This window comes from Drosophila serrata, unplaced genomic scaffold (genome assembly GCF_035046125.1).
Source record: "Drosophila serrata isolate PLE 108 unplaced genomic scaffold, ASM3504612v1 contig_272, whole genome shotgun sequence".
NCBI lineage: Eukaryota > Metazoa > Arthropoda > Insecta > Diptera > Drosophilidae > Drosophila > Drosophila serrata.
Window position 1 is genome coordinate 649,534 of NW_028257170.1, and position 27,680 is coordinate 677,213.

At 36.8% G+C, this 27,680-nt stretch overlaps 9 protein-coding genes across 10 annotated transcripts in view; 4 read left to right on the top strand and 5 right to left on the bottom strand.

The window, feature by feature from the left end:
• The window catches only part of comm3 (protein commissureless 3), a 43,190-nt gene extending 39,587 nt beyond the window's left edge, over positions 1–3,603 (bottom strand). The window contains exons 1-2 of one of the 2 annotated variants that reach the window (XM_086833826.1): positions 3,564–3,603; positions 3,113–3,493 (exon numbers count right to left, since the gene is read on the bottom strand). In XM_086833826.1, the coding sequence (XP_086689952.1) occupies positions 3,113–3,493; position 3,564 (382 nt within the window). In that variant the 5' untranslated portion in view covers positions 3,565–3,603. Of the gene's footprint in view, positions 1–3,112 lie in introns of both variants that reach the window. The other variant, XM_086833825.1, reaches the window with a different exon arrangement.
• A 3,501-nt stretch (positions 3,604–7,104) lies between these two features.
• Positions 7,105–7,542, bottom strand: Eig71Ea (Ecdysone-induced gene 71Ea). Its single transcript, XM_020947580.2, has 3 exons — positions 7,509–7,542; positions 7,239–7,439; positions 7,105–7,172 (listed from the first exon to the last, which is right to left on the bottom strand). Exons 1-3 carry the CDS (start codon positions 7,540–7,542, stop codon positions 7,105–7,107), a joined length of 303 nt encoding a protein of 100 aa, XP_020803239.1.
• A 342-nt stretch (positions 7,543–7,884) lies between these two features.
• On the top strand, positions 7,885–8,355 carry Eig71Eb (Ecdysone-induced gene 71Eb). The gene is made up of 3 exons (XM_020947581.1): positions 7,885–7,909; positions 7,970–8,185; positions 8,252–8,355. The coding sequence occupies exons 1-3, from the start codon at positions 7,885–7,887 to the stop codon at positions 8,353–8,355; spliced, it is 345 nt and encodes a 114-aa protein (XP_020803240.1).
• Positions 8,356–9,762: 1,407 nt separating this feature from the next.
• On the top strand, positions 9,763–10,233 carry LOC147643462 (uncharacterized). The gene is made up of 3 exons (XM_086833846.1): positions 9,763–9,787; positions 9,851–10,054; positions 10,130–10,233. Exons 1-3 carry the CDS (start codon positions 9,763–9,765, stop codon positions 10,231–10,233), a joined length of 333 nt encoding a protein of 110 aa, XP_086689972.1.
• A 1,023-nt stretch (positions 10,234–11,256) lies between these two features.
• Positions 11,257–11,987, bottom strand: LOC110179991 (Ecdysone-induced gene 71Ec). The gene is made up of 3 exons (XM_020947582.2): positions 11,963–11,987; positions 11,697–11,900; positions 11,257–11,639 (listed from the first exon to the last, which is right to left on the bottom strand). Exons 1-3 carry the CDS (start codon positions 11,985–11,987, stop codon positions 11,257–11,259), a joined length of 612 nt encoding a protein of 203 aa, XP_020803241.2.
• A 3,972-nt stretch (positions 11,988–15,959) lies between these two features.
• Positions 15,960–16,313, bottom strand: LOC110179988 (Ecdysone-induced gene 71Eh). The gene is made up of 2 exons (XM_020947578.2): positions 16,085–16,313; positions 15,960–16,024 (listed from the first exon to the last, which is right to left on the bottom strand). Exons 1-2 carry the CDS (start codon positions 16,311–16,313, stop codon positions 15,960–15,962), a joined length of 294 nt encoding a protein of 97 aa, XP_020803237.1.
• Positions 16,314–16,679: 366 nt separating this feature from the next.
• Positions 16,680–17,100, top strand: LOC110180001 (ecdysone-induced gene 71Ei). The gene is made up of 3 exons (XM_020947591.2): positions 16,680–16,704; positions 16,771–16,980; positions 17,039–17,100. The coding sequence occupies exons 1-3, from the start codon at positions 16,680–16,682 to the stop codon at positions 17,098–17,100; spliced, it is 297 nt and encodes a 98-aa protein (XP_020803250.1).
• A 352-nt stretch (positions 17,101–17,452) lies between these two features.
• On the bottom strand, positions 17,453–26,992 carry Eig71Ej (ecdysone-induced gene 71Ej). The gene is given in 4 exon segments (XM_086834309.1): positions 17,453–17,520; positions 17,583–17,762; positions 24,267–24,343; positions 26,949–26,992. Coding segments are annotated over 4 exon segments (369 nt in total).
• Eig71Ek (ecdysone-induced gene 71Ek) lies at positions 18,216–18,632 on the top strand. The gene is made up of 3 exons (XM_020947589.2): positions 18,216–18,240; positions 18,304–18,507; positions 18,571–18,632. The coding sequence occupies exons 1-3, from the start codon at positions 18,216–18,218 to the stop codon at positions 18,630–18,632; spliced, it is 291 nt and encodes a 96-aa protein (XP_020803248.2).
• Positions 26,993–27,680: the final 688 nt, after the last annotated feature.

Here is a 27,680-nt window from a genome sequence, read left to right on the forward strand (position 1 = left end):
CTCGAAACAAGAAGAAGTGCAGGCCCAAGTTTTATATTAAAACTCTTGTGCAGTGAAATGAGTGTCGGGGCTAAATAAAATATATATACATATATATGAAAACCAAAAAGTTTCATAAAACATTTGTGACTTGGCGCAGTTTTTTATGGCTCTCTCAACTTAAAGTTGAACGTGTGGAGCAGAAATGAAAAAAAATATATATACAGAAACTACGGGGACATTAACTAAGGAAACTATTGGCCGGGAACTCTTCTATCCGACACAGGCACGTTTTTGCGGCCACCGTTTGGAAACGAAAGTAGGGGAATTTATTGCATTGACATACTAAGACCACTAAGACGCTTCTATGTTGTTATCGAAATGGGCCAAAATGCGCTCAACTGTAAAAATTGTATGTGCCACACACACACAGTGAGGTGGATAAAAAGGATGCCATTATATGGGTTAGTCGAACAAGACTAGCTGGATTATTGATCTTGATCCTATCTTTGGGGTGATAATAAATAGGGAACAAGGTATTTAAGTTGGGTTTTAATATATAGTTTTAGGTTTTTGAATAGGATAATTAAACCTCTTTTTGCTTATGGCAACAACTCAATTAAACTGACTATAAATATTATCAAGAAACGTTTTATAAGTGAACATATACTTAAGGAGTGTTAAAAGAATATATTTTCAATCGTTCAGTAAAGCAATTAAACTAGAATTGTGTCATAAAATCCAGTGTGATAACTCTAACTCTTTAAATGTTATAGATTTTTTGGGATTTAAGATGATTTTATGATGATGTTATGATTTGTAGTTAAACTTAAAAACTTAAAAACATAAAGGAAATATATTTTAGATGAATACAAAGCTTAAATTAGTAAAGTGTTATACATACATTTTTGTTCAAAATGAAATTTATACATTCTTGAAGCATTAATTTAACATAAGAAGAAGGCTAGCAATGTTTAAGCTATTTCCGGAACCCGAAATTTCAATATTTTTGCAGTAAAAATAAATCTGTTTCCCAATTTCATAAATATAAACTTTAAAAATTATGAATCATAAAAATATGAGTCATATATAAATACTTTCCACCAGTGGTAAAAAAATCCTCCTTTTTTTTAAATCGTTTTATCTATGCACAAGTATTTTTTTACTTCCTATTGAATATATACTGAATAATTAACACAAATTGAGGTAAAACATGAAACCATCAAATCAATATTTTTATTTTGTTAGGGTTCCAAAACAATAAATAAAACTACTAGCTGAACGCATTGTGTTCTATATAAAAAATTACAGAAAAAATATGGAAAACTCAAAACATTTTGACCATAACAACATGGATACTAATTGCTACACTCTGGACTTAAATGGGCGTAACAAAAATACCATTATTGTGCACTTTGAACCCATCATCTGTGCTTACTCACAATTGGCTAACAAAATACCGTTTCATTGTTGGGTTTTGTTAAGCCGAAATGCCAAAACACAAAAGCACACCAAAAATCGACAGAATTCATTGCCGGGGAATGCAGCAGGCAACAACTTAAGCCTTGGGCAGCCCCAAAACAATACACAAATCCCAATCTAAGGCTTAAATGCCAAAACAAATTTTGCAACAAATTTTTAGAGGGGGGGGGGGGTAACCTTATCGAAATGACCCATTGACTGTTGTGCACTTTGGCTAACAGCCATATACATAGATACATACAGAGACACGAGATGCACTCTAAACACATACAGATATCGCTCTAATGAAACGCAATATCTTCGAGACAATGCTAATTGCCTGGGATGCAAACAGAAGATGCATTGAGCACAGCAATATGCAACCGAATTATCGGACGAAACGAGGCACTGCTTTATGCACAGAGAGAAAATATTGGAGGCAGAAATTATAGGGATTATGAATTTACAAAAAATTATGTAAAAAATGTTAGCCCAAGGTTTTATATCTTTGTCAAAGAGCTATTTGGTTTGGCATATTTTGAGAAAGTCTTGAAATTTATAGACCTGTTTTAATTGCCTTAGAAAAACACGTAATACAATTTTAATAAAATTTTCAGAAAAGGGGAAAAGATATATACAATTTCCTAATATTTATATAATTTAATTTCAAAAAAGGTTTCTTTTTTTATGTTATGTAGGGATAATTGTTTGTATTATTTACTAATTTAATCCCAACCCTAAATGATTATTTATGTATATCTATTCTATAAATATTTTAGATATTCTTAAAAATCCAAATATCAATTTCATTTTAAAGAAATTACTTTCATTTTTCGCAGTGTTTATGCGGTTCTCAGCTAGAATGTTTGTGTGCGCATATTTGTGCAGAAGCATCCATTCCTCTGCACATTTCGTTTACTTGGCCAAAAGCCAATTTTCAGCCAAAACGCATGCCAAATTTGCCAAAAACGAAGCGAAACGAAATAGGAGAAAATAGCTAAATATTTTATGATATCGATGAGGCAGGCAGTTTTACTCCCAAGCTGCCATTTTTCCTCCTCGAAAAGTAGTTCAGCAATGCCAGCTAAGCGCACTGACAGCCCCCATTTAAATGTGTTTTGTATACCCTATACTTTGATTAAGGGAATGAATTATGGCATAATAGAATATTAGAAGGAAATAAAATATGGAAAACTAAAGGAAAAGAGTGGGAAAGTTTGGAAAGTAATAAAAAATATTTAGAAAGCAGTGAAATCTGGGAATTGTATCCTCAAATTCTTGTAACAGCACTTAAGATTTATCTTTAGAATACAATTGAAACATATTATTGTGGTTTTTCTTTTAAATATATTTTTTTGGAATGGCTTTTGCTTCTTCCAGTGAAGAGTTTGTTGCTAACTTGACCCAATAAATAAATATCCTTTTACTTAGTTCCACAATAGAGTATTTACCCATAGCTTAGCTCCTTGTAAAACTACTGTTACTCGTTTATTGTGGCCATTTATGGTTTGTTTGGTGAAATATGAGCACAGTTTTCCACGGAAAAGGGGATAACTTGGCGTAAACCCCCCCAGGGCCAATCAATTTCCGAAGTCAGCCTAAAAGTATGCCTCCACCGAAGCTCGCCACCGAAAGCTTCGAGAGTGGAATAAAAACTTGTACTAAGACTCACCTGCAGTTGCAGAGTTAGAGGAGTTTTCACCTGTCCCTCGACTTGTACCCTGTTCGAGTCGATTCAGGGACTCGCTGCCGGAACGCTCCTTGCCACGCCAAACACTGACGCCACAACATTCGGCACAGCAGCAAAAGACAAATCCAAGGATGAGTAGAATCCAGGCGGCGACCATAAGGACAATGGTCGATGTGGAACGATAGCTATAGTTCTCCTCACCGATAAGCACCAGAACACTGTCCGCCGTGAGATTTGCATGGGTGGCCGTTCCATTCGTATGGAAATCCAACAGGCCGGCCTCCAAGGTCGGTCCATAGAAGCCATCGACATTGGCCAGAGCCGCGTAGCTGCTGCCAACCGAATGCAGATACGGCTGCTGCACTTTGGTCAAATGCAGCAGCGTGTAATTAGACATGATTGATCCACTCACTCCACACACTTACACACTCACTCAGCCTCAGTCAGTCAATCAGTCAATCAGTCAATTGATCACTCAATCAGTCACTCTTTAGACCGAATTAACTCGAAATCGAATGAATTGAACCGCCAAAACGTGACCGTTTCTGGCTGCCGAACAAATTGAACTGTTCCTACTACTACGTTTTATCTATTTTCCATATATGTACACATAGGAACGAGTATTATTTGTATTATATTTTCGGTTTTTTGAATCTTGGTTTGGTGTTGTGTGCGATACAGCTGACGACTGACGACAATCATCGTTATCACATTGTGTATTTAGGCAGATAGATCGAGCCACAGTGACAGAATCCCGTCTCTTGTTTAAACAACATTTTGTACTCGCATTAACGCCTGCCTTGCTGCCCTGCCAGTTTTTTAATTTTCGCTCTATTTTGCTGTGAGCCAGAAAGGCCTGTTTCGGCGTCTGTCTCTCACGGATTTTTGACCGACTTTTTGTTTACCAGCGAGAGGCGTTGGCTATTATAGTGGCTAAAATATCGATTCTCTCGACCGATCTGAGTTTGTGGTGGGTTCTCTCGGGTTAGGTGGTGAAGCTTATTGGGGGAGAATGATGTGACGAGCTTTTGGTTATGTTTTTGGATACAAATAATAATTAAATAATCTAAATCTTAAGAATCAATAAGTATCTCTCAGTAATAAGTTACTATGAACCGTAAGTAACCATGTTCCTTAATTAACTATGATCAGTAAGTTTCTATGAGCAGTAAGTAACTCTGAACATTAGGTATCTATGACCAGTTAGTAATTATGATCAGTAATTAACTATGACCAATAAGTATGTATGTATGATCAGTTACTTACTTTGAACACTAATAAACAATGACTTGCAACTTTTGTAACAACACATTTCAGAGACGTGGCCGGCAGCAGTCACTTCGTTCCGGGGATGTTAGAACTGGTTGGGAATCATAGGCACAGATGTGCGAGATGTGTTTTGGATCAAATTTAAGAGGAAGCTATTTGATTAAAACTATGCAGTTATTCTTCTATATAATTTTATTAGTATCTAAGTCTATATATATAAATATATATAGCTGCCATAGGAACAATCGGACGATTTAAAGAACTATGATCAGTAATTAACTAAGAGAGGCAAGTAACTAAGAGCAGTAAGTAACTCTGAACAGTAAGTATCTATGACCAGTAAGTAACTATAATCAACAATGATAACAAAGAACATTAAGTAACTATAATCAGTAAGTAGCTATGATCAGATAATAACTATGATCAGTAATTAACTCTGAACAGTAAGGATCTATCATTAATAAGTATCTATGACCAGTAAGTATGTAAAGGGGACCAAAGTCTAAATTCTATACCTAGGTCTGATACCACCAATAGCTTCTTCATACATAATATAAATGTCATGGTTAAGACTTGCCGCAGTAAAGGATACGTCATTGTTTACTTCCTTCCAGTGTAGTGACCAAGATTGGGTGACTTTATCCAAGTGAGCTTCTTCCTGGTCATCCAGATGTATTGCATTGGCCACGTCATATTTTTGGGATCGAAAGGTAATCACCATCACTATCACTTGAGATGTTAACACTAGGTACCCCTAGGACAGACTGAGGCGCGCGGGCCCTTAGCGCCTCTATTTATAGTCCCCGAGGAAAGAGAGGAGCAGAGAAAGTGAGTGTGAGTGGGCGGGAGAGGAGTTGCCTCTAGAGATTAACATAGAGCTACTAACATAGCGAGAGAGGGGGAGAGGCAGAGAGGAGCAGCGAGCTGATATTTAATTTAACTCTGATTAGTAAGTAACTCTGATCAGTTAATATCAATGAGCATTAAGTAACTCTGAACAGTAAGTATCTATGACCAGTAAGTAACTATGATCAGTAAGAATCAATGATCATTAAGTATATATGATCAGTTACTAACTTTGAACACTTATAAACAATGACTTGCAACTTTTGTAACAACACATTTCTGAGACGTGGTCGGCAGCAGCCACTTCGTTCCGGGGATGTTAGAACGAGTTGGGAATCATATGCACAGATGTGCGAGATGTGTTTTGGAACAAATTTAAGACCAAGCTATAAGAATGAAACTATTATAATTCTGTTAGACTTAGAACCTTAGAACAAATTGCTGAATCATTCTAAATTAAAATTAAGTAATGGGGTCCAAAGCAACAAGAAAATGAGTTAAAAATTAAAGGCATAGCTGACATAGCACAGCTGACTCTAGATTAAGGCAAAATCAGGGAAATGATCATCTTTCTGGTTATCCAGATATATTTTACTGATCAGATAATATTTTTGGGGTTGAGGGGCAATCACACACCCAGTATCACTATAGATGTGCACAGGCGGGAGGCCACGGACAGACTGAGGCCAGCTCGACGGCCGTGCTGTTTTTATACTCTTCGAGCAAAGAGAACAGAGAAAGTGAGAGCAAGAGCTTGAGAGAAAGCAAACATCTCGAGAGTTTGGCAGAGAAAGAAAGAGTTAGGCTCCAGAGATACATTGAGAGAGAGGCATACAGAGATACAGGGAGTTGGAGAGAGAGAGAGACAGAGAATGCTATTCACGACCATTACAATATTATATTATTATCAGAAAGACCGATAACTTTGGCACACCACCCTTGCAAATTTCAATTCAATTATTAATACTTAATATAATATAAATTATATATATTTATATTGAAATATAACGAAGTAATGCCTACTGTCATTACATTCACCTATATATATTAATTATATTGTATATAATATTATGTCGACAACTTTTGGGTTCAAGCAAAAAAGCTCAATAAATAAAATATATATACTTAGTTAAATATTTAAAAATGCTGTTTAAATAACAGAAAACGTGCAAATGATCCATGCGTTGACATTTTAATAGGCCAGACCTCAGTATAATATTTTAATTAAGATCTTTAAGACATACGACGAGGAGAGTTATGAGAATTTATATTTGCTTTCATATAATCTACTTGCTACTTTTGACTGGTAAGCACATAACAAAACAATAAAAAAAATTCAAATAAATAAGGAAGGATTTTTACAGACTTTGGACTAACTAAGCCTATGCAAGAAGAAATCCCTGAAGATCATTTAAATCGACCTGATGTGGATTATAATGAGGACTATGAAGGAGTTACGATGTCATATAATGATCACAACAATAACATCGATAACGTTAATATTGACTTAGATTTTAATTCTGATCCTAAAACATTATCTGATAATGAATTATTTGAGGATAATTATAATAATGATGATCGAAAACCATTCCGAATGCTAAACGTCCTAAGTCGTGGCTCCCAAAAAAAGATACAAAAGCCAGAACAAGATTTAGATTATGAAATAGAAGATAGAATTGTGCGTTATGCAATGCATAATAAGCGTGAAGAAATTTAAATTGTACAGTTAATACAAAATATTAGAAATAATTTAACTTATATCTTAAATAAATAAAAGTAACATACTAGTTGTTTTAATTTCAATGCTCTCTATTTTATTTGTATAAATTCATCAATAAAATTAGTAAAGTGTAGGCAACTTAAGGCCTAATGCGCTGCATGCCAGCAAGCTCAGCAATGTCGGCACAATTCATGCGGCGATTCCATCCTAAAATAATAGAAATTAGTCTTTAGAAAGCTTAAATTTCAAATAAAATTATTATATAAAACTTACCCAAACAATTCAACTTGGTGAGTTCGCAACGTCCCACATCCCTCCAGCGCCAAGTCCTGCGTGTCCTGTTCCTGCACTCCCTGTTCAAGGTGGGCATCTTGCGATCGTTCTCATTATTTAGTTGCCTCACACAGGTCTCACACCTCCTGGCCAGTTCATCGCAATCCCGATCTTGACCAGCGACCAGAGTCAGGCAGAGGACTATGGAACAGAATATAGGATTTAATAATCAAAGGACACAATTTGTTTTGTCTAAGATTCAGGACTTACCAGCAAACAGGGCTAGAATAGCTTTAAGATGCATTTTTTTGTAGCTTGCTATCTCTTGTTGAGAACTTCTCAGATGGCTAACTACAGCTGATTTCAACCCGATTTTATAGAAACACCAAGGACTACGTGGATCAAGTTCAACAGATGTTTTAACACAATACAATAAAAGTTATACAATCTGGTAATAAAAGATGCTTTTAAAACCAGGAAATTTATGATAAATGGGTCGTCTTTTGATTATTGTTTTAATTCATGAAGATAAAGAAATTATATTTTAAATACAATAACAATGCCTTTCCCCAAACTTTCCGCACTTTATAAAAGCCAAGTTGTGGTTTATTTGAAGCAGAAAACTTAATTGTAGAATTCAAGCAAGATGTCAAAGACTGTTCTGCTTTTTGGTAAGGATATTGCACATCCTGAAAGTAAACATTTATTCTTAATAAATGTTTATCTTTAAGCCATCGTTGTCCTGGTCTTTGTGACTGTTGAGGCACAAACTAGGCGACCAATCAATCGACAGATTTGCCAACGCCAAAACGAGAGGTGTCTCCGCAATGAGCCCAGAAATGGACGGAACAATGACATTTCGGAGATCTTCAATCAATGGTGTCGGGGATCCAACCCAAGATGGCGTAATATTTCACGATGCGAACTAACCCGGGCCACTTGTCGCTGTGAGTGATATCTTGATTTAGTTTTCTGCCTATTTAAATTATTAATTCATTATTTGAATTGTTTAGTAACCCTTGAGAACTGTGCCACCTTGTCCTGTGAGAATGTGAGGCGAGCTCTGCGGGAGGAGCGCACGACTACTACTAGGCGTCCAGGGCCCCGCGAGGAATAAAAAAGATCTTCATCTTACTTAATATTGACTTAAAAACGTTGTATGCCTATTAATTAATAAAAAAAAAAAATAACTTAATGCTCTATAAAAGATGATGTTTTAGAGAATTTTAATAATATTTATAAGATAGTATTTATCTTTTATGTGGTTCAGCCTATAAGTATTGCTGAATAAGATCAAGCTACGTTTATTAAGGAAGATGGTTTCCTACTTACGAAAACCATTCCACATTCAAGACTGTCATATTTTATTAACTTTTCGATACATTCTTTAGAATAAACAATGTTGAAAATGCGTTTATAAAATGGCTTATCAAATATCTTTTTAAACTTTTTAAGAAGAAAGAATTAGTATTCATATATTAAAAAAATATATATCAATTTTCATTCTTGTACTACGAAGTATCCTAAAAGTTGTTACATAAATTTGAATATAATAATACTTAAAGCTAACCTTACAAAAGAAAAAATCTTCTCAGATTTTATAAATTATTATTATTGTTATGTCGTAGTATTATATACATTTATGTCTTGATTTCTTTTACTCTTACTCAATGAATTGTATTGTAAATAAAGTAATCAATTTGTAATTTAATGCTCTATAAGTTTTTATTTATTCGTTTCATTATAAAATCATATAGATTCAGGTCCTCCTAATACGTTGCATACCAGCCAATTCTGCCACATCTTGACAGTTCATGCGACGATTGATGCCTATAGAAGCAATATAAATCACAATTACATAGTTAAAGATATACCAAATATTAAAATCTGATTAAATTTTACCCATGCAATTAAGTTTAGTGAGTTCGCAGCGACCAACATTACGCCAGCGCCACATTCCCTGGAGCTTTGCCCTGCATTCATTATTAAAAACGGGCAACCTGTTGTCACTTATGTCATTGAGAGTCCTTACACAAGCCTCACATCTCAACTGCAAATGCTCACAGTCCCTGTCTTGGCCAGAAACCAGAGACAGACAAAGGACTAGAAGGCAAAGATATATTTTCGAATTATATTATTTAATTTCGCGATGAAATGAAAATAAAACTTACCAGCAAATACAAACACTAAAACTTTAATATGCATTGCTCTGGGTAAGAACTACAGAAGACACTTCACAACCGGTCTTTATATAATCACTTATCCCAAGATTTAGTGGGTTCAACAGATGTTTTAAAACAATTATATTTATAATGAAATAAAAGACATTTTAAAACTATTTAAAAACCAGGAAATGTTTTATAAAATATGCCTCTTTTGTAACTATTATGAATAAAGTACTAAATATAATAAAGACAAGTTTTATAAAGTAATTGCAGTTTTTTTCCATCAGCTGTCTGGGTTCTTTATAAAAGCTAAAGGATTTTCACGACTTTAGTTCAGAAATTGAAGCAGAATTAATAAGATGTCCAAAATTGCAGTGCTTTTTGGTAAGAGTCTTAATTAATATTACTTTCCCAGGTGGGTTTTAATTTATTAATATATTATTTTAGCTGTCTTGGCCGCTGTTCAGGCTCAAACCCGTGAGCCAACTCCTCGTGAGATTTGCAGAATTGTCAATGAAAGATGTCTGAGTCGTGTTCCTGTTCATGGAAATAGATCTGAAGTTACAGATATTCTGAATGCACGTTGTCGTCGTAGGCATCGAAACTGGCGAAATATCAACCGATGCGAACTAGCCCGGGCTACTTGTCAATGTAAGTGCTTATGCTATTATTTTTATAAAGAAACTGATCTTAATATTTTAAATATGTTATTAAAATATTTTATAGTGACTATCGAGCGCTGTGCTGCCTTGAGCTGCGTTAATATAAGGACAGCCTTAGCATCAAATCGTCCCACTCCATCTACAACCACAAGACGGCCCTCTTCCTAGATATTGACAAGGTCTTACTTACAGAATATAACTTAATAACAGACCAAGTTTTATTCCAGAAAAATAAAAATATCAATGCTCTCTATATCTTTGTTTTAATTTAATTAATTCGTCATTTGCTTGTGGTAAGTCTGATACTTTAAAGAATCATTGTTAAACACCTATCTATATATTTATATTTAAAATATTGAGCCAAGTTTAACCACCTCATCCACACATTTATCTACCCCTTTAAATATGCATTTTTAATGTTTGTACAATTGTTAAGCATTCTTGAAATTTATAAGAAAAATACAACTCGCTTAACGTTTATTCGTAAAATATAACTTGACCAAGTATGATACCCATAAGCTCTGCTAAGCTAAATAAGAAACTGGCTAACCACACTCGAAAAAGATCTCTTTTCAATGAAAGTAAGTTAATTTTCATTAAAGAAGTCAGAAGTGAAACAACTTATATTTAATTTATTTAAAAAGGTTGTTCCAGCAGAAGAAACTGCGTTTGTCTTTCTTTTGGCATGGTTTTCGGACTTTGCCTGGCGGGAATATTTTTTTATTCTTTGTTGCCAAAAGACAAATATCGAAATAACACACAAAATATAATGAAAATTATAAGACTGGAAGCTTTAAGGAATAAGACTCAGAACAGTACTTCGAGTTACTTTAATTCAGCTCCGAAAACTGAACAATCAATGTTTCCATCTACAACAATAAGCTTAGAAAATTCTGTTGAAGAAATTCATGAGAATAATGATGTAAGTGAAGAAACTGTATAGTCTAAAAGCTTTAAAATATTTTAAAGATATTTGTAAAAACTTGAATATTTTATATATAAGATAATAATATATTATTTGAAAACTGTATGCTTATTTCTGAGAACTTAGAAGCTAGCTTGGAACAGCTCTACTTAAGTAAAATTTTTAAGAAAAACACCTTTTTCTAGAGAGCATTGAAATTAGTGGATTTTATTTAAGCAGCTTAAGGATAGTTGTTGTTAACGAGATCGAAATCATTTTGGAATGCCTTATTCCTCTGGAGTCCTTTGAGTAGTAGTGCGCCTGGACCTTCTAGTTGTTGGAGTCCTTCGAGTAGTAGTCCTTCGAGACCTTCTAGTTGTTGGAGTCCTTCGTGTAGTAGTCCTTCTAGACCTTCTAGTTGTTGGAGTCCTTCGAGTAGTTGTTCGTCTACCTCTCCTAGTTGTTGGAGTCCTTCGAGTTGTGGTGCGAGTTCGACGAGTGGTCCGAGGTCGAGGAGTTCTGGTTGGTGGATTACCGCCGGACGGTTCAGGAGTTTCAGGACGTTCCGTACGAGGCGTAGGGATTCCAGGAGTGGGTGGACGACCACCACCACTGCCTAGAGCCCTCCTCACATTCTCGCAACTCAGAGTGGAGCATCGAGCAAGGGTTACTTCAAGAGTTATTTTATGAATTAATCAAGAATTTGTTTAAATATATTCATACTCACATTGACAACTGGCTCGAGCTAGTTCACATCGTGAAACATTCCGCCAGTTGCGGTTGGAACGACGACAATTATCATTAAAGACATTTGTTACCTCATTAAACCTGCCATTTCGATTCTCACGACTCAGACATCTATCATTCTGTCGCCGGCAAAGATCTGGAGTTTGACCTTGGACACTTGCACAAAGGCCCAGGATTAAAAGGGCTATAAGAAAAAACTTTCTAGTAAGGAACTATTTCATTCAAGAAGTAGTTTTATATCCTTACCAAAAGCCACAGTAAATTTTATCATCTTTCTGTGGTTTTCCGAAAACTCGGCTATGAACTGTACTTAAATTTAGCGAAAACTTGGGCTTTTATGAAAATCTAGAAGTCATTTTTTATGACCCGGAAGGTACTATTTTTAATACCTTAAAAGATGACCCACTAATTGAAAGTATTTTGAAATGAAACGATTTCTTAAAGCTATTGTTTTTTTTAATAATAACTTTTAGCTATTGTTTCGATTAAAAACAGCTGCTTTAAGGGCTTGTGTAGTGATTGGTGAGGCTTTAAAGTCGGTAATATTCCATAACCTATATCTCACTTTAAAAAGTATGCAAGTTGCGGACGCTTAAGGCTTTAGGTTCTGATTTAATGACTTACAAGTGCGGCTTCCGTTTCCCTGAAGCCCCCCCAAAATCCAGTTCACAAATTAGAAGCCACAGTAACCAGCCAAAACAAACCGCAGTAGCAGCTGTAGGGAGAGCAGCCCCTACTGTTGGTCCTTTCAAATAAAGCCGCAGCCAAAACACAAAAACCCCAAAACGCCCAACCCACAAAGACACAGACGAAAGGAGACCCAGTGGGAGTCCAGAGATGGAACTGGAGCTGGAGACAATGGACAGTGTCCAAGAGAGCTCTTGAATTCGTTGCTCTGTTGCATTTTTGAATCGAAACTTGGTTGGCGTGTAAATTTACTTGCTCGAATTCAATTCAAAAGCGATTATCACCACTTAACTGTCAGCGACACGACGCCAAACTCCAACGAAACCGAGACCCGCACTCCAAGCTTCCCCCCAAAATAAAAAAAAACACTTTCAAGTCCAAGACCAAGTCCGAATCCGATTCAGAGTCCAATCCCGAGGCCAGGCACTTGGCGGAGCACTTGACAAAGGGCATGGTTATATGCGGAGTGTCTACATGTGTATATGTACGTACTTTGCTGGCTCAAATAAAATTTACACTTACAAGTGGCGCTAAAGTCAAGGGCCCTGCATTGCACCCATTCCCCCCAGCTCCGATCCCTTTTCCAGTCTCACACTCCTGCCCCTCCTGGTGTGGACGTCAGCTGGTCAGACATGTCCAAAAGTGGCAAGGAAAGATGCTGCCAAAGGAAGGCAGGGAAGGGAAACTGTGCAGGGGACAGGGTGTGCGGCAAATGTGGTCAAGAGTTTTACAAAAGTTCATCATCATGGTATGGACCTGGGCTAAGCATTTTTTCAAGTGCAACGCCAAAAAGATTTTCAATTTTCAAATATTATATAAGCAGTAAAGGCTGAGTGGAAAAATCATCACCAACTCTATGCCCTATAAACTGAGAGGGTCCATGAGCTGGCCAAAGATGTTTACGAAGTCTAGTTATGGGATATATAATATATTAGCAGATAATATAAGGGATGTCTCCTTAAGAGTTTTAGGAATGTCTCTTAATATATCTTGAAATTAAAGGGAGAAACAAATACTAACTATGTTTCAAGCTAGAAAATATTTCGTACAAATTAAGGTATTATTTTTGATATATTATATTATATATCTACATATTTAAATAACCCCTCAATTCAGGTGTTTTGTCTTATAGAGTATCTTAACTTTGTTATGGTTTCAAAATCCAATCGCTTCTCTGCACATTCATAAAGTACATAATCATGTTCATGACGTGAACTCAAGTGGGTGTAGGGTGGGAGCTGGTTTGGTTTGGTTTGGGGTATCGGGTTTTTGGATGGCAGTTTGCTTGAAATTCTGGTAAGGGTAAAAGCTTAAACCGCTACAAGTATTTAAAAAGCACTTCACATGGACATACACGCGTTCACACAGTTTATATTAAAAGCATATTGAGAGGCCATGCATTGCTTAGTTTCATTAAATCAACAGAACTCGGAATTTAGACTCGAGAAAAGTGAACTTTAAACTTTTGGACAGCACAACAATGATATTTATTGGTTTGAAATGTATATTTATTCCAGATTCTGCATTATTTTTGGTCATTTGCCTAACTGAATAAACTCCTTGTTGGGAGGATATTATTGGGGACATCCACAGCCGGAACCTTCTTGAGGATTTGCAGGATGGGGTTTTGGTATTGTGGGAACGGGTATTATGGGTCCACCTGGATTGTCTCCGCAGGGTTCCTTTGAATTCGGTGGATCGCAGGGATCAGGACAAGCTGGTGGCGTATCAACGGGATAATCTGGAATGGTTTCTGGGGGACAAGGTCTTGGATCCTCTGGACAAGGGATAGGTTCCTCAGGACATGGGATAGGTTCCTCTGGACATGGGATAGGTTCCTCTGGACATGGGATAGGTTCCTCAGGACATGGGATAGGTTCCTCAGGACAAGGGATAGGTTCCTCTGGACATGGGATAGGTTCCTCAGGACATGGGATAGGTTCCTCAGGACAAGGGACAGGTTCCTCTGGACAAGGAATAGGTTCCTCTGGACATGGAATAGGCTCCTCTGGACATGGGATAGGTTCCTCAGGACAAGGGACAGGTTCCTCTGGACAAGGGATAGGTTCCTCTGGACATGGGACAGGTTCCTCAGGACATGGGATAGGCTCCTCTGGACATGGGATAGGTTCCTCAGGACAAGGGACAGGTTCCTCTGGACAAGGGATAGGTTCCTCTGGACATGGGATAGGTTCTTCAGGACAAGGGACAGGTTCCTCTGGACATGGGATAGGTTTCTCAGGACAAGGGATAGGTTTCTCAGGACAAGGGATAGGTTCCTCTGGACATGGGATAGGTTTCTCAGGACATGGGATAGGTTCCTCAGGACAAGGTGGAGGAGGATTTTCCGGACAAGGCGCAGGTAACGGAGGAGGTAAAATGTGAGGTGGCAGTGGCCTAATTGGTCTTGGTGGAATAGGTCTTGGTGCTATAGGTCTCGGTATGGGAGGCCTTGGATGTCCAATAGGTCTTGGTCTGGGTCTTTCAGGTCTCCTTGGAGGTCTCAAAGGTCCTTTGCCACCTTTATGGTGTCCAGGACGCTTCTGAGGTTGCTTATGAGGCTGCTGATGACCCTTTCTACCATTTTCCTTACAAGGCCTAAGTCCTAGAGCCTGCTCAATCACTTCCAGGCAGGCTTCACTGTCATCCGCATACTGCAGGACAACAAAAGCCACTGGAAAAGGACTCTCTTAATTAATTTGTTAAACAATTCTGATAATTTAACTTACCCGCTAAGCAGATAAAAGTTAATTTCATATTGAACTCCCTCAGATAAGTTTTGGGAAACTGTATGCATCCAGTACCTTCATCTTCATCTTATATAGGACTGACAATGGCAATTGTGTAAATAATTGCAATAAACTTTAGGATCAATTTTAATTATAGAACCGATAACAGATCGTTGCTAATTTTAATACCAGGCAAAATGAGTAAATGTTTGTCCAGGTCGTGGAAATTTTCTACTCAAGTTCAACGAGAACGAGATGAACTCGTCTGGCCCCTTCGTCTGAGCCAAGTCAGTGACTGTAATCTTAGACAAGTAATAAATTCCCATTTTTTATGGCATCAAGAAAATCAAAACAATTTCGTTTGAAAAATTATGTTTTGGAAATGATGAGGAGCAACAAGAACGAGGCAGTGGGAGCGCCACTAAGAAGTTTTGAAGAACTGCCAGACGGGATGACGAGGATGCATCAAGTGGAAGACAAGCATGACGATGTGCGGTGCGTGCCTGGCTCAACTCATCCACAGACTTTGGAGATGGGATAGAATGGGATGAGATGGATGCTGTTCTGGTCCAGACTCTGGTCTTTACGATAATGCCCCGTACGTGGAAGATGCACCGACTGACAGGGACTGTTGATTCCTGGAAGGGCTTCGAGACGAGAGAAAAATTGAAGGCCAAGACCGAGACAAGAACATATAGCCTTCGCCTTAGACAAGAAACATGGTTAACTCAAATCTCTTCACAAATATGCATTGTTTATTTGGACGAAAATCAGTGTTTTATATATAAGCCAAGTTAGTTTTTATCACAAGTTTAGCAGGTTTTCCTCTAAGTGCGTCTTCTCATGCCAGCTATTTGGGCAATAACTGCACAGTCCAGTTTTCTATTGTGAGCTGGAAAAGGTTTGGAATTTTTATATAATATCTTTCTTCTAAGAGAATATATAAACTTACAACGACAGGCAATCACCTGCAGATCACATCGTGTTTGATTTCTCCAAATGTAAGTTCGGCGCACTTTCTCCCGGCAACCATCATTCATAAAATCTATATTTTTCATGGGACTTAGGCTGCGAACACATCTGTTACAGGTGTCTCTTAGCCTTTGGCAGTCCTGTGACTGACCATTGATAACCACACAACCGAGAATCAGCAGAAAGCAGGCAATAGTAACCAATTGCATATTGGAGCTTATGAATAATATTTTTTAATTGAAGAAAATCGAATCACTGATAACTCCAAGATTCAACTTGAGGTTTATATAAGAAGACAGCAACCAGGAAAGGATAAGAGTTGTATTTTGTTCTTAAACACTTAAATAAACAGATCTGTTACCAATACAGCTGTTTAGTCACAGAAGCTATACTAGTGTGACCTATTGTATCTTGATGATATAATATATCCGGAAAATATAGCTCCCTTAGCAGGTGTTTCGGGACTATTAAAGATCTTTGTTTCCTGAATCAATTTAAGGGGTATAAATACCCAGAAATTAAGTTCAATTTAGTCAGAGTAAATCTTCGGTTTAAAGTTATAAGCAATACTTGCAATGTCGAAACTTGTCTTGGCCTTGGGTAAGCTCAACCTAATACATTCTTGATATATTTTGTGTATTTTAATATATAATATATACTCTTTAGCAATCCTTTGCCTTTTGGTGACTCAGATCCTGTCACAGGAAGCTGAGAATCGCAGGTTTTGTGATCGCTTGACAGCCGATTGTAATCGACAGCAGGGCACTGTGGGCACCCAGGATGATACTGTGAATATATACAATGATCATTGCCGAAGAACTGATCGAACTTGGCGAAGGATAACTCGATGCCAACTTGTTCGGGCATCCTGCATATGTAAGGATATATTTTTTATACTTAATGGTACCTGAATTTAAAGCTACTTCAATTTCAGTGACCATGGTTCGTTGCGATAATGTTACCTGCAAAAATGTGGCTGCTGCTTTGAGGAATTAAGGAGACTGATTAAAACTATTATAGTACACTATATTTTCGCCTGACATCAAATAAATAAATAAAAGCAAATATGCATTGGACAAAAATAGGCAAAAATTGTAGTATTCATTTAAATTTTCACTATGGAAAAGATCTAAACCCATGACTAAATCTATATAATAAAAGTCAGAAAAAATAATCCAATATATTCTTAACAAAAATAAAACCGTTTATGTACGATTTTAGGCAATATACGACTTTATTTAACACACATTAACTCATACACTTCTTATAAAAAAATTATTTAAACCAGGGTTGTGGCTTATTATCCTTGTTTTTCTTAATTTTTCAAAATAAGTATTCCTCAAAATACTTAACCAATAAGTCGTCGCATTCCTGCCAATCTGGCCACATTCTCACAGTCCAATCTTTGGTCGTGATCTGTATTTTTTAAACAAAATATTTAAATTTTATCCTGATTTTAAAAGAAAGGTTGAACTTACTTTCGCAGGCCAGGATCTGCATATCGCATCGCTTTACATCCTGCCAAACCCAACGGTCCCTCAATTTTTCTCTACAATTTCTGTTTATAAACTCGATATCATTTTTGGGATGCACCAAACGACGGGTACAAAGTCTACATTGCTCTTTGATCCTTCTACAATCCTGACGCTGAGCTTCTACTAAATAGAAGCTAAGGAATGTAATTAATATAAAAAAGCGGAGCCACTGCATTTTTTTAAAAGTAACTGATACTTGAAACACTTTGAGTCAGTTTTTATATACTTCTGGGGTAGTATACATACATATATTATATTAATAAAAACACCTGGGGTCTATAAGTTGATCAAAAAAGTCTTATATTTTAAATCAGAGCAAGGAGAATATATAATATTGAATTTTATCTCTTTTAAATCAATGCATATTGAACTTTCAAAGATAAAGTTGATATAATTCACACAAAAGCTGACCTTAATGAAAATGGACCAAGGAAAGTTATTTTCAAGAACTTTTTGTTTTGAAAACAGTTGACCTTTTATTCATAAAATGACCCAGATTTGTTATACAATGTAGTCATATAAATAAAGCCCCGAAATGTATTATACAGCAGTTTAATTTTCTTACTTTACCCAAAAATGTGGAAAATTGCGCTGTTAGTGGGTAAGGATTATATCCTTTAAAATATTTTCAAGTAATCTGAAGGATTATATTCTTCATTTACAGTTCTATGTGCCATAAATGTATGGGTTATAGAAGCTCAATCTAATCGAGAATATTGCGAAAGTTTGTATAGAGATTGCTTAAGATTTACACCCAGATTGGGACGATATGATGAGACTATAGATTCCTTTAATCGACATTGTCGAAGAGAGCGCCTGAGATGGAATGATGTATCTCGGTGTGAAATGGAAAAGGCCACCTGTCTGTGTGAGTTTACTGAATAATAATAAATATTTAATAATATAAGTAATATTGTATTAATTATTTCAGTAATCTTGCATCGCTGTGATGACATGTCTTGCCGGAATATTGCCGAAACACTTGGTTTATAACTTGTACAAAATATGTAATATATATCTTCATTTAAACAAAACCTTACAAAACATAAAGGAAAGGTTTCACAAACCTGTCATTATTTATAGCTCCATTGAGCTTAAAGTATACAAAATACTTCCTTAAAACACCTTCATCAAAACAATAGCTTCTTCACTCGAAAAAAGATACAAGTAGTCTTTAATTAAAGTTAAATAAAAGGATTTAAGTTTTGTAAAATAAAATAACCCCTTCAGTTGAATTCAAGATGCTAAGAATATTGTTGTTGCTGGGTAAGTGGCTTTAACTTAACTTTGGTCCCAAAACTATTTTTAAAGAGTCTTTGCAAAGTTTGCAGCCTTTTAATTGGTATCAAGTGCAACTATTTTGGGGATCTTTTCAAGTGCAATGATGAGCTGCTTAAATGTCAAGAATCTGAAGTCAGATTGGGAAAGTTTAATGAAATTACCGATGGTTATAATGGAAATTGTAGCCGGCAAATTGGTGCCAAGTGGAGTAATGTTACGCGTTGTGAACTGGAAGCTATTATATGTTTAAGTAAGTGGAAATATATTAATTATAATCTGTACTCTTTTTAATTATGAAAATTCTAGTAAACCAGATGAAAGGCTTGAAAGTAAACTGTGAAAATATTGCCGATGTTATGCATTTGTGAAAAATTAGTTCTGTAAAAGTATAATAAATTATTTAAAACAAAAAGTGAAAGTGTATTCTGTAAATATTAAATTTGATACAAATATATTTATCCCTCCAAGGTAACAACCCCCAAAAAATAAGCCTTGTCTCATATTTTCAAGTGGAATATTTTCCTTGGGGCATCTGTTTGGTCTTCTGTATATTTACCTTACCATAAATCTCACCCTCGACAGCAGGAAATATTTATGAGCTAATCATTTTTAATTATCATTGAGCGACAACAAAAAGCTGAATAAACTTTTGCTTCGGAAAATCTAATCACATGCTGGAACTGAGCACAGAAATAATTACACCAAGAGACCCCCGAAGGCACTCTGCCACAAAAAACAAAAAGCTCTTGCAAACTAAAATGAAAATGAGAAGGAAAATAAAAATAAAAATCAATTTTAAGGCATTTCCTGGCCACGTTTTTCACGTGCCACGTGCCAAAAAGAAAAACAACAACACTAACAAGTTGAGTGGGGATTCCCCCCCCCCCATTGGAAGCCAAAATTTCATTACCATTTTTGCGGGACGGGGAGAACGGGAACGAGAACGCTTTTGCCCTTTGGCAGAGAGTCAATTACAGGAAAGGAAGCACCCAACGATGTCGTCACCCGAAACCGAGTCCCAATCCCAATCCCAGGCCAGAGGATGCTCTTTATATAGTTGCTTAATATTTATCTAACGTCGGTAATCAGCCAACCCCGGACATGTGTCCCTGATCTTGATAACCAAACAGAAAGGGAAAAGAGCCTAGGACAGACAGTAATCCTGGCAAACAAATCAGAGCAGCCCCAAGATATACGTATATCCAATGCGTTTTTAATAAACTCTCAGTTAGTAATAAAATTTTCAGTGAATTTGATTATGATTACAATCGCTGTGATGACAACAACACGATTGAGATCCCGAACACTTTTCCCCCTCAAAAACTTCGTTAGGTGTGTGTGTGTGTGTTCAGAGTGTGAAATTTGGCAGCTTGTTACAGTTTTTCCCGGCACGGGGGGAAAATTTTAGGGGGCGCTGCAACCATTGACCCTAATCATGTAGCAGCTTGTAAAATGCGAGCGTGAAAAGAAAATTGAAAAGTTAGTTCAACGTTGGGTTTTCCTCCTCCCCTTCACGTCCGTTCAATTTCTAAAAGGCTGTTGATTTGAGAAATTCCTTAAACTTGTCCGAAAGTCGGTGAAGCTGTAAAAGCCAAAAGTTGTTGAAGGTCTATATATATGTATGTATATATATTCCAAGATTTTCGGCAAGTTGTGCTCAAGTTGGATAAAATGAGGAAAGCTATTTGAGTTTGTGGAAACTATGAATGAAATGCGGCTGGATTTGTGAGTGTTAGCCAAGAAGAAGTCGTAAAAAGGTTTCCAATAAGAGAGGGGATTTTTATAATGGTTCTAAACAAAAAACAAAGCCAGAAATATTTTTGAAAAAGGTTTAAAAAATAAATAAAAAGGAAATAGATAGAGTCACATCAATATCTGCCATTCTGCTAAACTAATAAACATTTTAAAATTATAATTAGACTTCATTATATACAATTATAATTATTATTATTTACAAATCCATTTCCTTCTCTATTATTTTTGTTACTGCAAAACACCCAATTCCTGCTCTTTTTGGAGCTTTAATTTTCCTCCAACAAAAGACCTTTAAGAGCGTTAAAAAACACCTTCCTTCCGAAGGATAATCGACAGCACACTCCCCAGGACAAAAAGGGCAAACCACCCACAATGCATCGAACCACCCCCTTTTTTCGGGTGGCAAACACACCCCCCAGAAAACCCCCCCAAAATGGATGGGCACACGTTTTGTTGCAATCCCAATGAGGAAATGCTAATCCGCATGTAATATTCGAAAATGATATGAAAATGCCAAACCAAACAACCACCCACCAAAAGCTGAGTCGAGTCCCCAGGATCTTTGGATTTATATCCGGTTTTTGTAGAATAGCAACATTACTCAATGTCAGCATCAAAATTGCTTTGGAATTCATGCATTCATTTATTTTGGAAAACGCAGTATAGAAATTTTCATTTTCGGCTGAGTTTTAATTCGGGGGGAAGAGTCCTTAAATAGCTGAACAGCCGCCTGGAATGGGAAACGGAAAGTTTCATGCTGATTAAAAGTGGGAACTGTGTCTGCCACGGGGTTGTGACTACAACACCGATGCTTTTTTTGGGTTTCATATTGCAACCTTTTTTTTGGGGGGGAAGTCCTTCGAGAATCAGGGGGTGTTGGTGACTCATCCTTGTGCTGCACTTGTCCCAACACACAAAAAAAGTAAAGGAACATCACTGAAATTTCGTCACAGACGGTGGCGTGAAATTTCGAAACGAATTCTCTAAACTCGCTCATTGTAATTTCTGTAATGCCAAGCCAGAGTGAGTGCATGGGCATGAGGCAGAGCATGTGGCCAGGAAGTTTGTTTTGTTTAAAATTATTAGAATTCAGTTTGCTTGTTCCGCGGGTGGAATTTTGTGGTGGTTGCTGGGCGATTTGGGTGGTTTATTCTTTTTGGCATTGGTACAGCAGCTGGTGCGTCCTGGCACTTGGCACCGCAATGTGGTCAATGTGAAGGACCCTTGTCTCGCCTCAGCACTTGTTTAGGAGTTTACAGGGGGGGAATCACCGTGTGTGTGTGTGTTTGCTGGGGATTTTAATTCATTGAAAAGGGCAGGCAAAAGCACAAAAGTCAAACGATTTGCCAACACTCAAACTCTACTCTAAAAGCTGAGATTTTAAGGGGAAGGAAAACATATTGTATGCAATATAATAAAAATATACAACAGTTGGAAGCACAATAAACTCTACAGAAATAAAATTGAAACATGGAAATATAAGAAATCAAAATAGTTAGAGAAAAACCTTGGCTAAAAGATAGTACTTTACTTTAATAGATGTTCCGGGATATTAATTATTTGCTAGTCTTTAACAAAACAAAAATAAACTTAGTTTTATACATTATAAACATTAAACTTTCTTTGGCAACATAGTATAACTTACATTTATTTTTTCATTAATTTTTTCCCCAAGAAATTATCATCTTCCAATAGAATCATTAAAACCCTCTTTAAACCCAACCTTTTAAGACCACTTGCAGACATGATTCATAAGTAATTGCCACAATATCTGAACGATATCAGGCTAGCAAACAAAACAAATCCATAAAATTTACCCGGCTAGACAGATAAATTGAGCAGAAATGCCGCTGAACCCAGCAACGACGACGTGCTCTTTGGCTCTTTGTTGACAAAGCCACGAAACTGAAAAACAATTAACGTCCAATTTTGATATGTGTGTGAGCCAAGAGCTAATCGAAAGTCTCCATCGACCAGACACGGCAAACAAACACAGGGACAGTGTTCAGTTCAGGTAATAAACAATGTAATATTTGCCAAGGACAACTGGACAACTTGGTCCCAGGATACCAGCACAAGTGTGTTTTGGTGATAACAAAGGTGTTGCACAAGCAAGGAAAGGACCTGGCTAACAGAGATTTATCTAATGCACTAGAAAAAATATAATAAAAGCAAGCAAATATTTTAAAAGATAAGATAAGATATTTTAGAAACAAATTTGAATATCAAATTTTGTTAGAAAATGTTCCAAGGCACTATGGTATACTTTCAGTTAAAGTCTCTTCAACAACTTGACTTTCTTTTGATTACAGAACAAGTGTAAATAATTTCTCTCCATACTATACTATAACTATACTCCCAGGGTAATATCCTCATTATGTTATACATTTTTTACGATTACTGGAATAAAATTCCCATTGTTCAAATCGAAGATTCAGCTCATTAAATGTCAATTTCTAGTCGCCGCCGCACATCAAACGCTCTCGCACTGACCGAAAGGACATCGCAGATATCCCGCTGTGCGCGTGTCCTTTGAATTATCGCCGATATCCCACGTCCCTAATGCGATGTGTGTCTTTGAATCCTGCAGCCAAGGAGTATCCTCTTAGTTCATCTGAGTTATGTGAACATTGTTGGCTGGCCATCGCCTCCTTGACGGTGAATTATTATCCCTTTCGCATATGTTGTTGCTGCTCCTGACCGGCATTGTCCTTCGTGTATCCTTTCAAATGTCTGTTGCCTGGCCACGCCTCACTCTTTGGGCGTTTTGCAGTTAAACGTCGTGGCTTCAAAGTTTTTTTTTTTCGGGGCGTGTTCGTTTCATAAATTGCTTTTTGCTTTCTGTAGAATTTGGTTTCTTTTATTTTCGGCCTTTTTTAGATTTTCTTTGCCTCAAATTTCATAATTACCGGGGCGTGTGAGTGTCTGTGTGTATATATATCTTGTATATGGGTTTGTTTCCAATGCCCGGATCCTGCACTTGTTCGCCAAAGAGATACAAAAATCAATTTATTGCTTTTTTCTCTCCCCTCGTTTTTGGGTTTTTTTTTTTTGTTTTCAGTTTTGGCCTGGTCTGCGGTCAATGTTCTTGGCCAGGCCGGCAGCCGTTGTGGTCAACCAAGTGTTGGACAGCATTATAAATATTTGAGCTTGCAGCTTATGGCCGAGAGTGGAGAAATTACTGCTGCAATGCGTTGAATGGTTAAGGAATCTGCACAGAACTCTGAACCCGGTCTCTCTTTGGGGATTATATAGTTATAGTTTTTGATTTTCTATGAAAAACTATCTTCGTGAAAATTTTAAAGCTTAACTTGACCCATTTTCCGGTTCTATAAGTCTGCAAGTTTACAACAATTAAATGGAAACCTAATATTGGACAATTCAAGTCCACTTAAAAGTTAAAACGACCCTTTGTCCTCTCTCGATTAGCTAGCATATCCTGTGCAGGCATGTCCTATCATTATATATCAGCTTGGAGAAAGGCCCTGGCATCTATGAAAATTACACATTTGCCAACTGCTAATTGCAAGTCATAAATTAAGCCCTCACCCGAGGTCTTGCAAAAGGACCAAAACGGGGGACTCTGGAGACTGGACAGAGGACACAGGACCCTCTAGAGACGGAACACACAGGACACAATGTAGAGGACTCTGATCTCCTTTGGGGGGCTGTAAGTGAAGTGCGGGACTGTCAAAAACTTTAGATTGCATTAAAATGGCTCATAGGCTGGCGACATAGTTGTCTATGTCAATGCACTTGGAGAAATAAAGGAGTTAAAACTATTTGAATATTATTAAAAATAAGCTAATTGATAGATATTTGAATATATCTTAAAATTTACATTTTAAATATGGAATGAGGCTAAATAAATATATATAATAAGTAAATATATAAGCACTCTCCCATTCTCTTTCCCCCAATTCATATTTACCCAGCATTAAAGCATCCTTGATCCTTGCTAAAACATACTTTTTCGGAGATTTTTTTCAAGTGCCTTGACTATATCCTGTTTAATATGCGTCCTGCAGCTAGTGCTAGACATACGCACGCATTGCGCTGCCGTGGCCAAAAGCTTCAAAATATTAATTATGACAGATCTCCGGAACAGGCGTAACACTCACACACTCACACACATATGGACTATGCACAACGCCTGGTGAATGCCGTTGGCGAAATTTGCATTTATATTAAAAACAAACAGCAAGGAGTCCGGGAATCTCGGCCAGAAGCCAACACAGCCGCCAACCGGAAACCAGAAACCAGAAACCAGAAGCCGGGAACACGATGACAGCCGCCCAGCGACTTGCGGCATAATCAAAGACACGTCACCAACAGGCCATGGACCAATTTGCAATCAACCGACACGCCCCACCACCTCCACAACCTCCTCCTTCTCAGCTGGGCAAGGACACTCCATGCCGCAAAAACTATTGCACTAAACCAAAGCTGATTTCGTGGTCCAGACTTTAATTACATCTCATATATCAGAGGGAAAAGGCTTTGCTCGTGCGGAAGAAGGGCATCAGCGGGGATCGCATAAAAATGATTTCGTTTTGATTGCAATAACTCCCCCAAAAATCTTGGGCAGATCCAATGGAGAAACCTTCATCATCAAGTGCACTCTTAGAGGGTGGTTTTTCACCACAAAACCCACACACACAAGTGTTGCCAATTGTTTGTAACTGTTTTGCCAGTGACAGGGACAGCCTCCCACTGAAATTGGCTTCGCAACCCCCAAAAAGGGAAAGGAAAACCCCCCACATCAGAAAATTATTAGATTTTATTGCATTTAGAAAATGAGAATGAAAAATTTCTCATCACTTGCGTAGGAAAAAGTTTTGTGTGCGTAAGCGATTTATTGAAGAGCGTGACTGGCATTGTCCTGCGGCGGCTGCTTTTAATATTTCCAAGTGGCACTTGTGGCAGATTTTATGATTACATTAAATATACTATACTATACCATATAGTGAACCCTTCAAAGGGTTTTATTTTATATGTATATCTCTCTCTTTAGCTGCCCCACAAAGTGCAACGAGCCGTGAATATTTTGTCGAAACAGAAATTAGTTTGGGGATTTGCATTTGAATTGTATCCCGAGAGTTTGGGGTACGCAGTTGTAATGGAAAGTTGCAGAAATATAAAGTTGGGGGCGGTCTGTCAACATTTTCGGTGTATATAAATCTGTTTGCCATTTGCATATGTAATAAGTGCGAGGACACTTCTGTTTCAGTATGATAATCAGGACGACAAAAAACCAGAGAGAGGTAGTCCTCATATCAAACGAATTATGGCGTGGCAACATGAATGCAAATAGACATGAGTACTTTTCAGATAAAATAAGGATAAAAGGATATTATATGGTTATTTTTTCAGATATATTAAGCTACTATTTATGAATTTGTACTCTTCCATCCCTAAACACAAAGCAAACCTCAAGGACTCTTAGGTAAAGTATCTTTATGTTCAGTTTTAAAAGAAAGTCATTGTGTGGTCAGCTCGTATCTCATATTTGCATCATATCTCAAGGTTCTTACGCGTCCTTAAAGATACTATCTTAAGCTGTTAAGTAGAAGTGAACCGGCACTTAAGGTAACTAGATCGAGGATCCTTTGGCACTTTCTCGTATTTAATTATAGGAATTTCTAGCATTTTCTTTTCTGAGCACCTACTTTAAAGGCCATTCAGCGCGCGTACGCCCCTCGTTAGCATATAAATGTGAACCTCCGAACCCAAATCGTCTCAAATGAACAACACTTTACTATAATTTCCATTGAGCTATGGCTTCAGGTTTTGGGTTTTAGGTTTTTTTTCAAAAGAGACTGTAGACCAGACGGCTTTTGTCTACGGCGAGCTCTGGATTAGGTTACACAACTCAAACAGATGCCCCCGTCATCCGACTGAGGTCTCTGAGGTAGACAAAAGGATGGGGCATTTAGCGCATCCTAACAACTGCTACATGACACCGTATTATTAAATTAAATGCAGACACGCGTTGCTCTCTAGCCTTCGGACAACAGATGGAGCCGAGTCCACTGACCATTAATTCTGGCCAAAATAAATGGTCAGCGCAGCTTCCTCCATTTGGCTTGTTAAACTAACAAGCCAGCAATACTGCCTGATTCCACGAAAGGCAATCAATAGATTTTTTTTCAGATACAGAGATACAGCTTTGGGTTATAGTGAACGATTTTTAATTATACTTCTGATGGTCTGATAGAGATCTGATCTGATCACATTTCATGTAACGTTAGGGAAATCTCTGAGGGAACTCACATCTTGCGGGGATTAACTTCTACTTTCGAGAAGGGGAAATGCATAATTTCATAATTCAAACTGAACGGCAGAAGGTAAAAAAGTCACCTGCCTACCACTTGGGTACAATAAAACACTGGGAAAAATATTTAATATTTTAGGAAAAGAGTATTTGTTATAGGAGGTTCTTGAAACTAAGTTATGTTAAAGATATACAGATACTATTATAAGAAATATAAAGGGAAATATTTATTGATTAGCAAAGAATTATTTGAAATTTTTAACGTTCTTAGTTTATTCATTGAAAATTCATTCGAATTATATAATTTATTTTATTCATTTAATATTTGCTGTTCTTTACTCATTTATTTATATTTTTATTCATTTCATTCTTGGTTTTAAGGAAAGAGTATTTATCGAAGTAGTTTCTTGATATTATTATACTTAAGGTTTATGTATATATATATTCAATATGTTAAACAAGAACTAATATTAAGTTTAAGGTAAATATTTTATGATTTACAAGGAATCATAAGGAAAGCCTAAAGTGTTTTAATTTATTCATTTGTAATTAATTGAATTAATATTGTTTGCTTAACTGATTTAATACTTTGAGTTGTTTTAAATCCTTTTAAATCATTTATACATTTAGTATGTTTTATCCATATAATCATTTTATGATTTTGTACCAATAACAATGCCAATAATTTCTTATAAACTCCAAAAGTTATCCTATTTTTTCCGAGTGTCTAG

What these genes read in the sequence shown, in the direction of transcription:
- Eig71Eb (XM_020947581.1), top strand. Translation starts at nt 7,885, where the DNA reads ATGTCAAAGACTGTTCTGCTTTTTG. An exon ending in AAAGACTGTTCTGCTTTTTG is followed by an intron (nt 7,910 to 7,969) that starts GTAAGGATATTG and finishes TTTATCTTTAAG; the next exon opens with CCATCGTTGTCCTGGTCTTT. An exon ending in AACCCGGGCCACTTGTCGCT is followed by an intron (nt 8,186 to 8,251) that starts GTGAGTGATATC and finishes TGAATTGTTTAG; the next exon opens with TAACCCTTGAGAACTGTGCC.
- LOC147643462 (XM_086833846.1), top strand. Translation starts at nt 9,763, where the DNA reads ATGTCCAAAATTGCAGTGCTTTTTG. An exon ending in CAAAATTGCAGTGCTTTTTG is followed by an intron (nt 9,788 to 9,850) that starts GTAAGAGTCTTA and finishes ATATTATTTTAG; the next exon opens with CTGTCTTGGCCGCTGTTCAG. An exon ending in AGCCCGGGCTACTTGTCAAT is followed by an intron (nt 10,055 to 10,129) that starts GTAAGTGCTTAT and finishes AATATTTTATAG; the next exon opens with TGACTATCGAGCGCTGTGCT.
- LOC110179988 (XM_020947578.2), bottom strand. Translation starts at nt 16,313, where the DNA reads ATGCAATTGGTTACTATTGCCTGCTTTCTGCTGATTCTCGGTTGTGTG. An exon ending in GCAGGTGATTGCCTGTCGTT is followed by an intron (nt 16,025 to 16,084) that starts GTAAGTTTATAT and finishes AACCTTTTCCAG; the next exon opens with CTCACAATAGAAAACTGGAC.
- Eig71Ea (XM_020947580.2), bottom strand. Translation starts at nt 7,542, where the DNA reads ATGCATCTTAAAGCTATTCTAGCCCTGTTTGCTG. An exon ending in TATTCTAGCCCTGTTTGCTG is followed by an intron (nt 7,440 to 7,508) that starts GTAAGTCCTGAA and finishes TCTGTTCCATAG; the next exon opens with TCCTCTGCCTGACTCTGGTC. An exon ending in CACCAAGTTGAATTGTTTGG is followed by an intron (nt 7,173 to 7,238) that starts GTAAGTTTTATA and finishes CTATTATTTTAG; the next exon opens with GATGGAATCGCCGCATGAAT.
- LOC110179991 (XM_020947582.2), bottom strand. Translation starts at nt 11,987, where the DNA reads ATGATAAAATTTACTGTGGCTTTTG. An exon ending in AAAATTTACTGTGGCTTTTG is followed by an intron (nt 11,901 to 11,962) that starts GTAAGGATATAA and finishes TTTTTCTTATAG; the next exon opens with CCCTTTTAATCCTGGGCCTT. An exon ending in AGCTCGAGCCAGTTGTCAAT is followed by an intron (nt 11,640 to 11,696) that starts GTGAGTATGAAT and finishes TAACTCTTGAAG; the next exon opens with TAACCCTTGCTCGATGCTCC.
- LOC110180001 (XM_020947591.2), top strand. Translation starts at nt 16,680, where the DNA reads ATGTCGAAACTTGTCTTGGCCTTGG. An exon ending in GAAACTTGTCTTGGCCTTGG is followed by an intron (nt 16,705 to 16,770) that starts GTAAGCTCAACC and finishes TATACTCTTTAG; the next exon opens with CAATCCTTTGCCTTTTGGTG. An exon ending in TGTTCGGGCATCCTGCATAT is followed by an intron (nt 16,981 to 17,038) that starts GTAAGGATATAT and finishes CTTCAATTTCAG; the next exon opens with TGACCATGGTTCGTTGCGAT.
- Eig71Ek (XM_020947589.2), top strand. Translation starts at nt 18,216, where the DNA reads ATGTGGAAAATTGCGCTGTTAGTGG. An exon ending in GAAAATTGCGCTGTTAGTGG is followed by an intron (nt 18,241 to 18,303) that starts GTAAGGATTATA and finishes CTTCATTTACAG; the next exon opens with TTCTATGTGCCATAAATGTA. An exon ending in GGAAAAGGCCACCTGTCTGT is followed by an intron (nt 18,508 to 18,570) that starts GTGAGTTTACTG and finishes TAATTATTTCAG; the next exon opens with TAATCTTGCATCGCTGTGAT.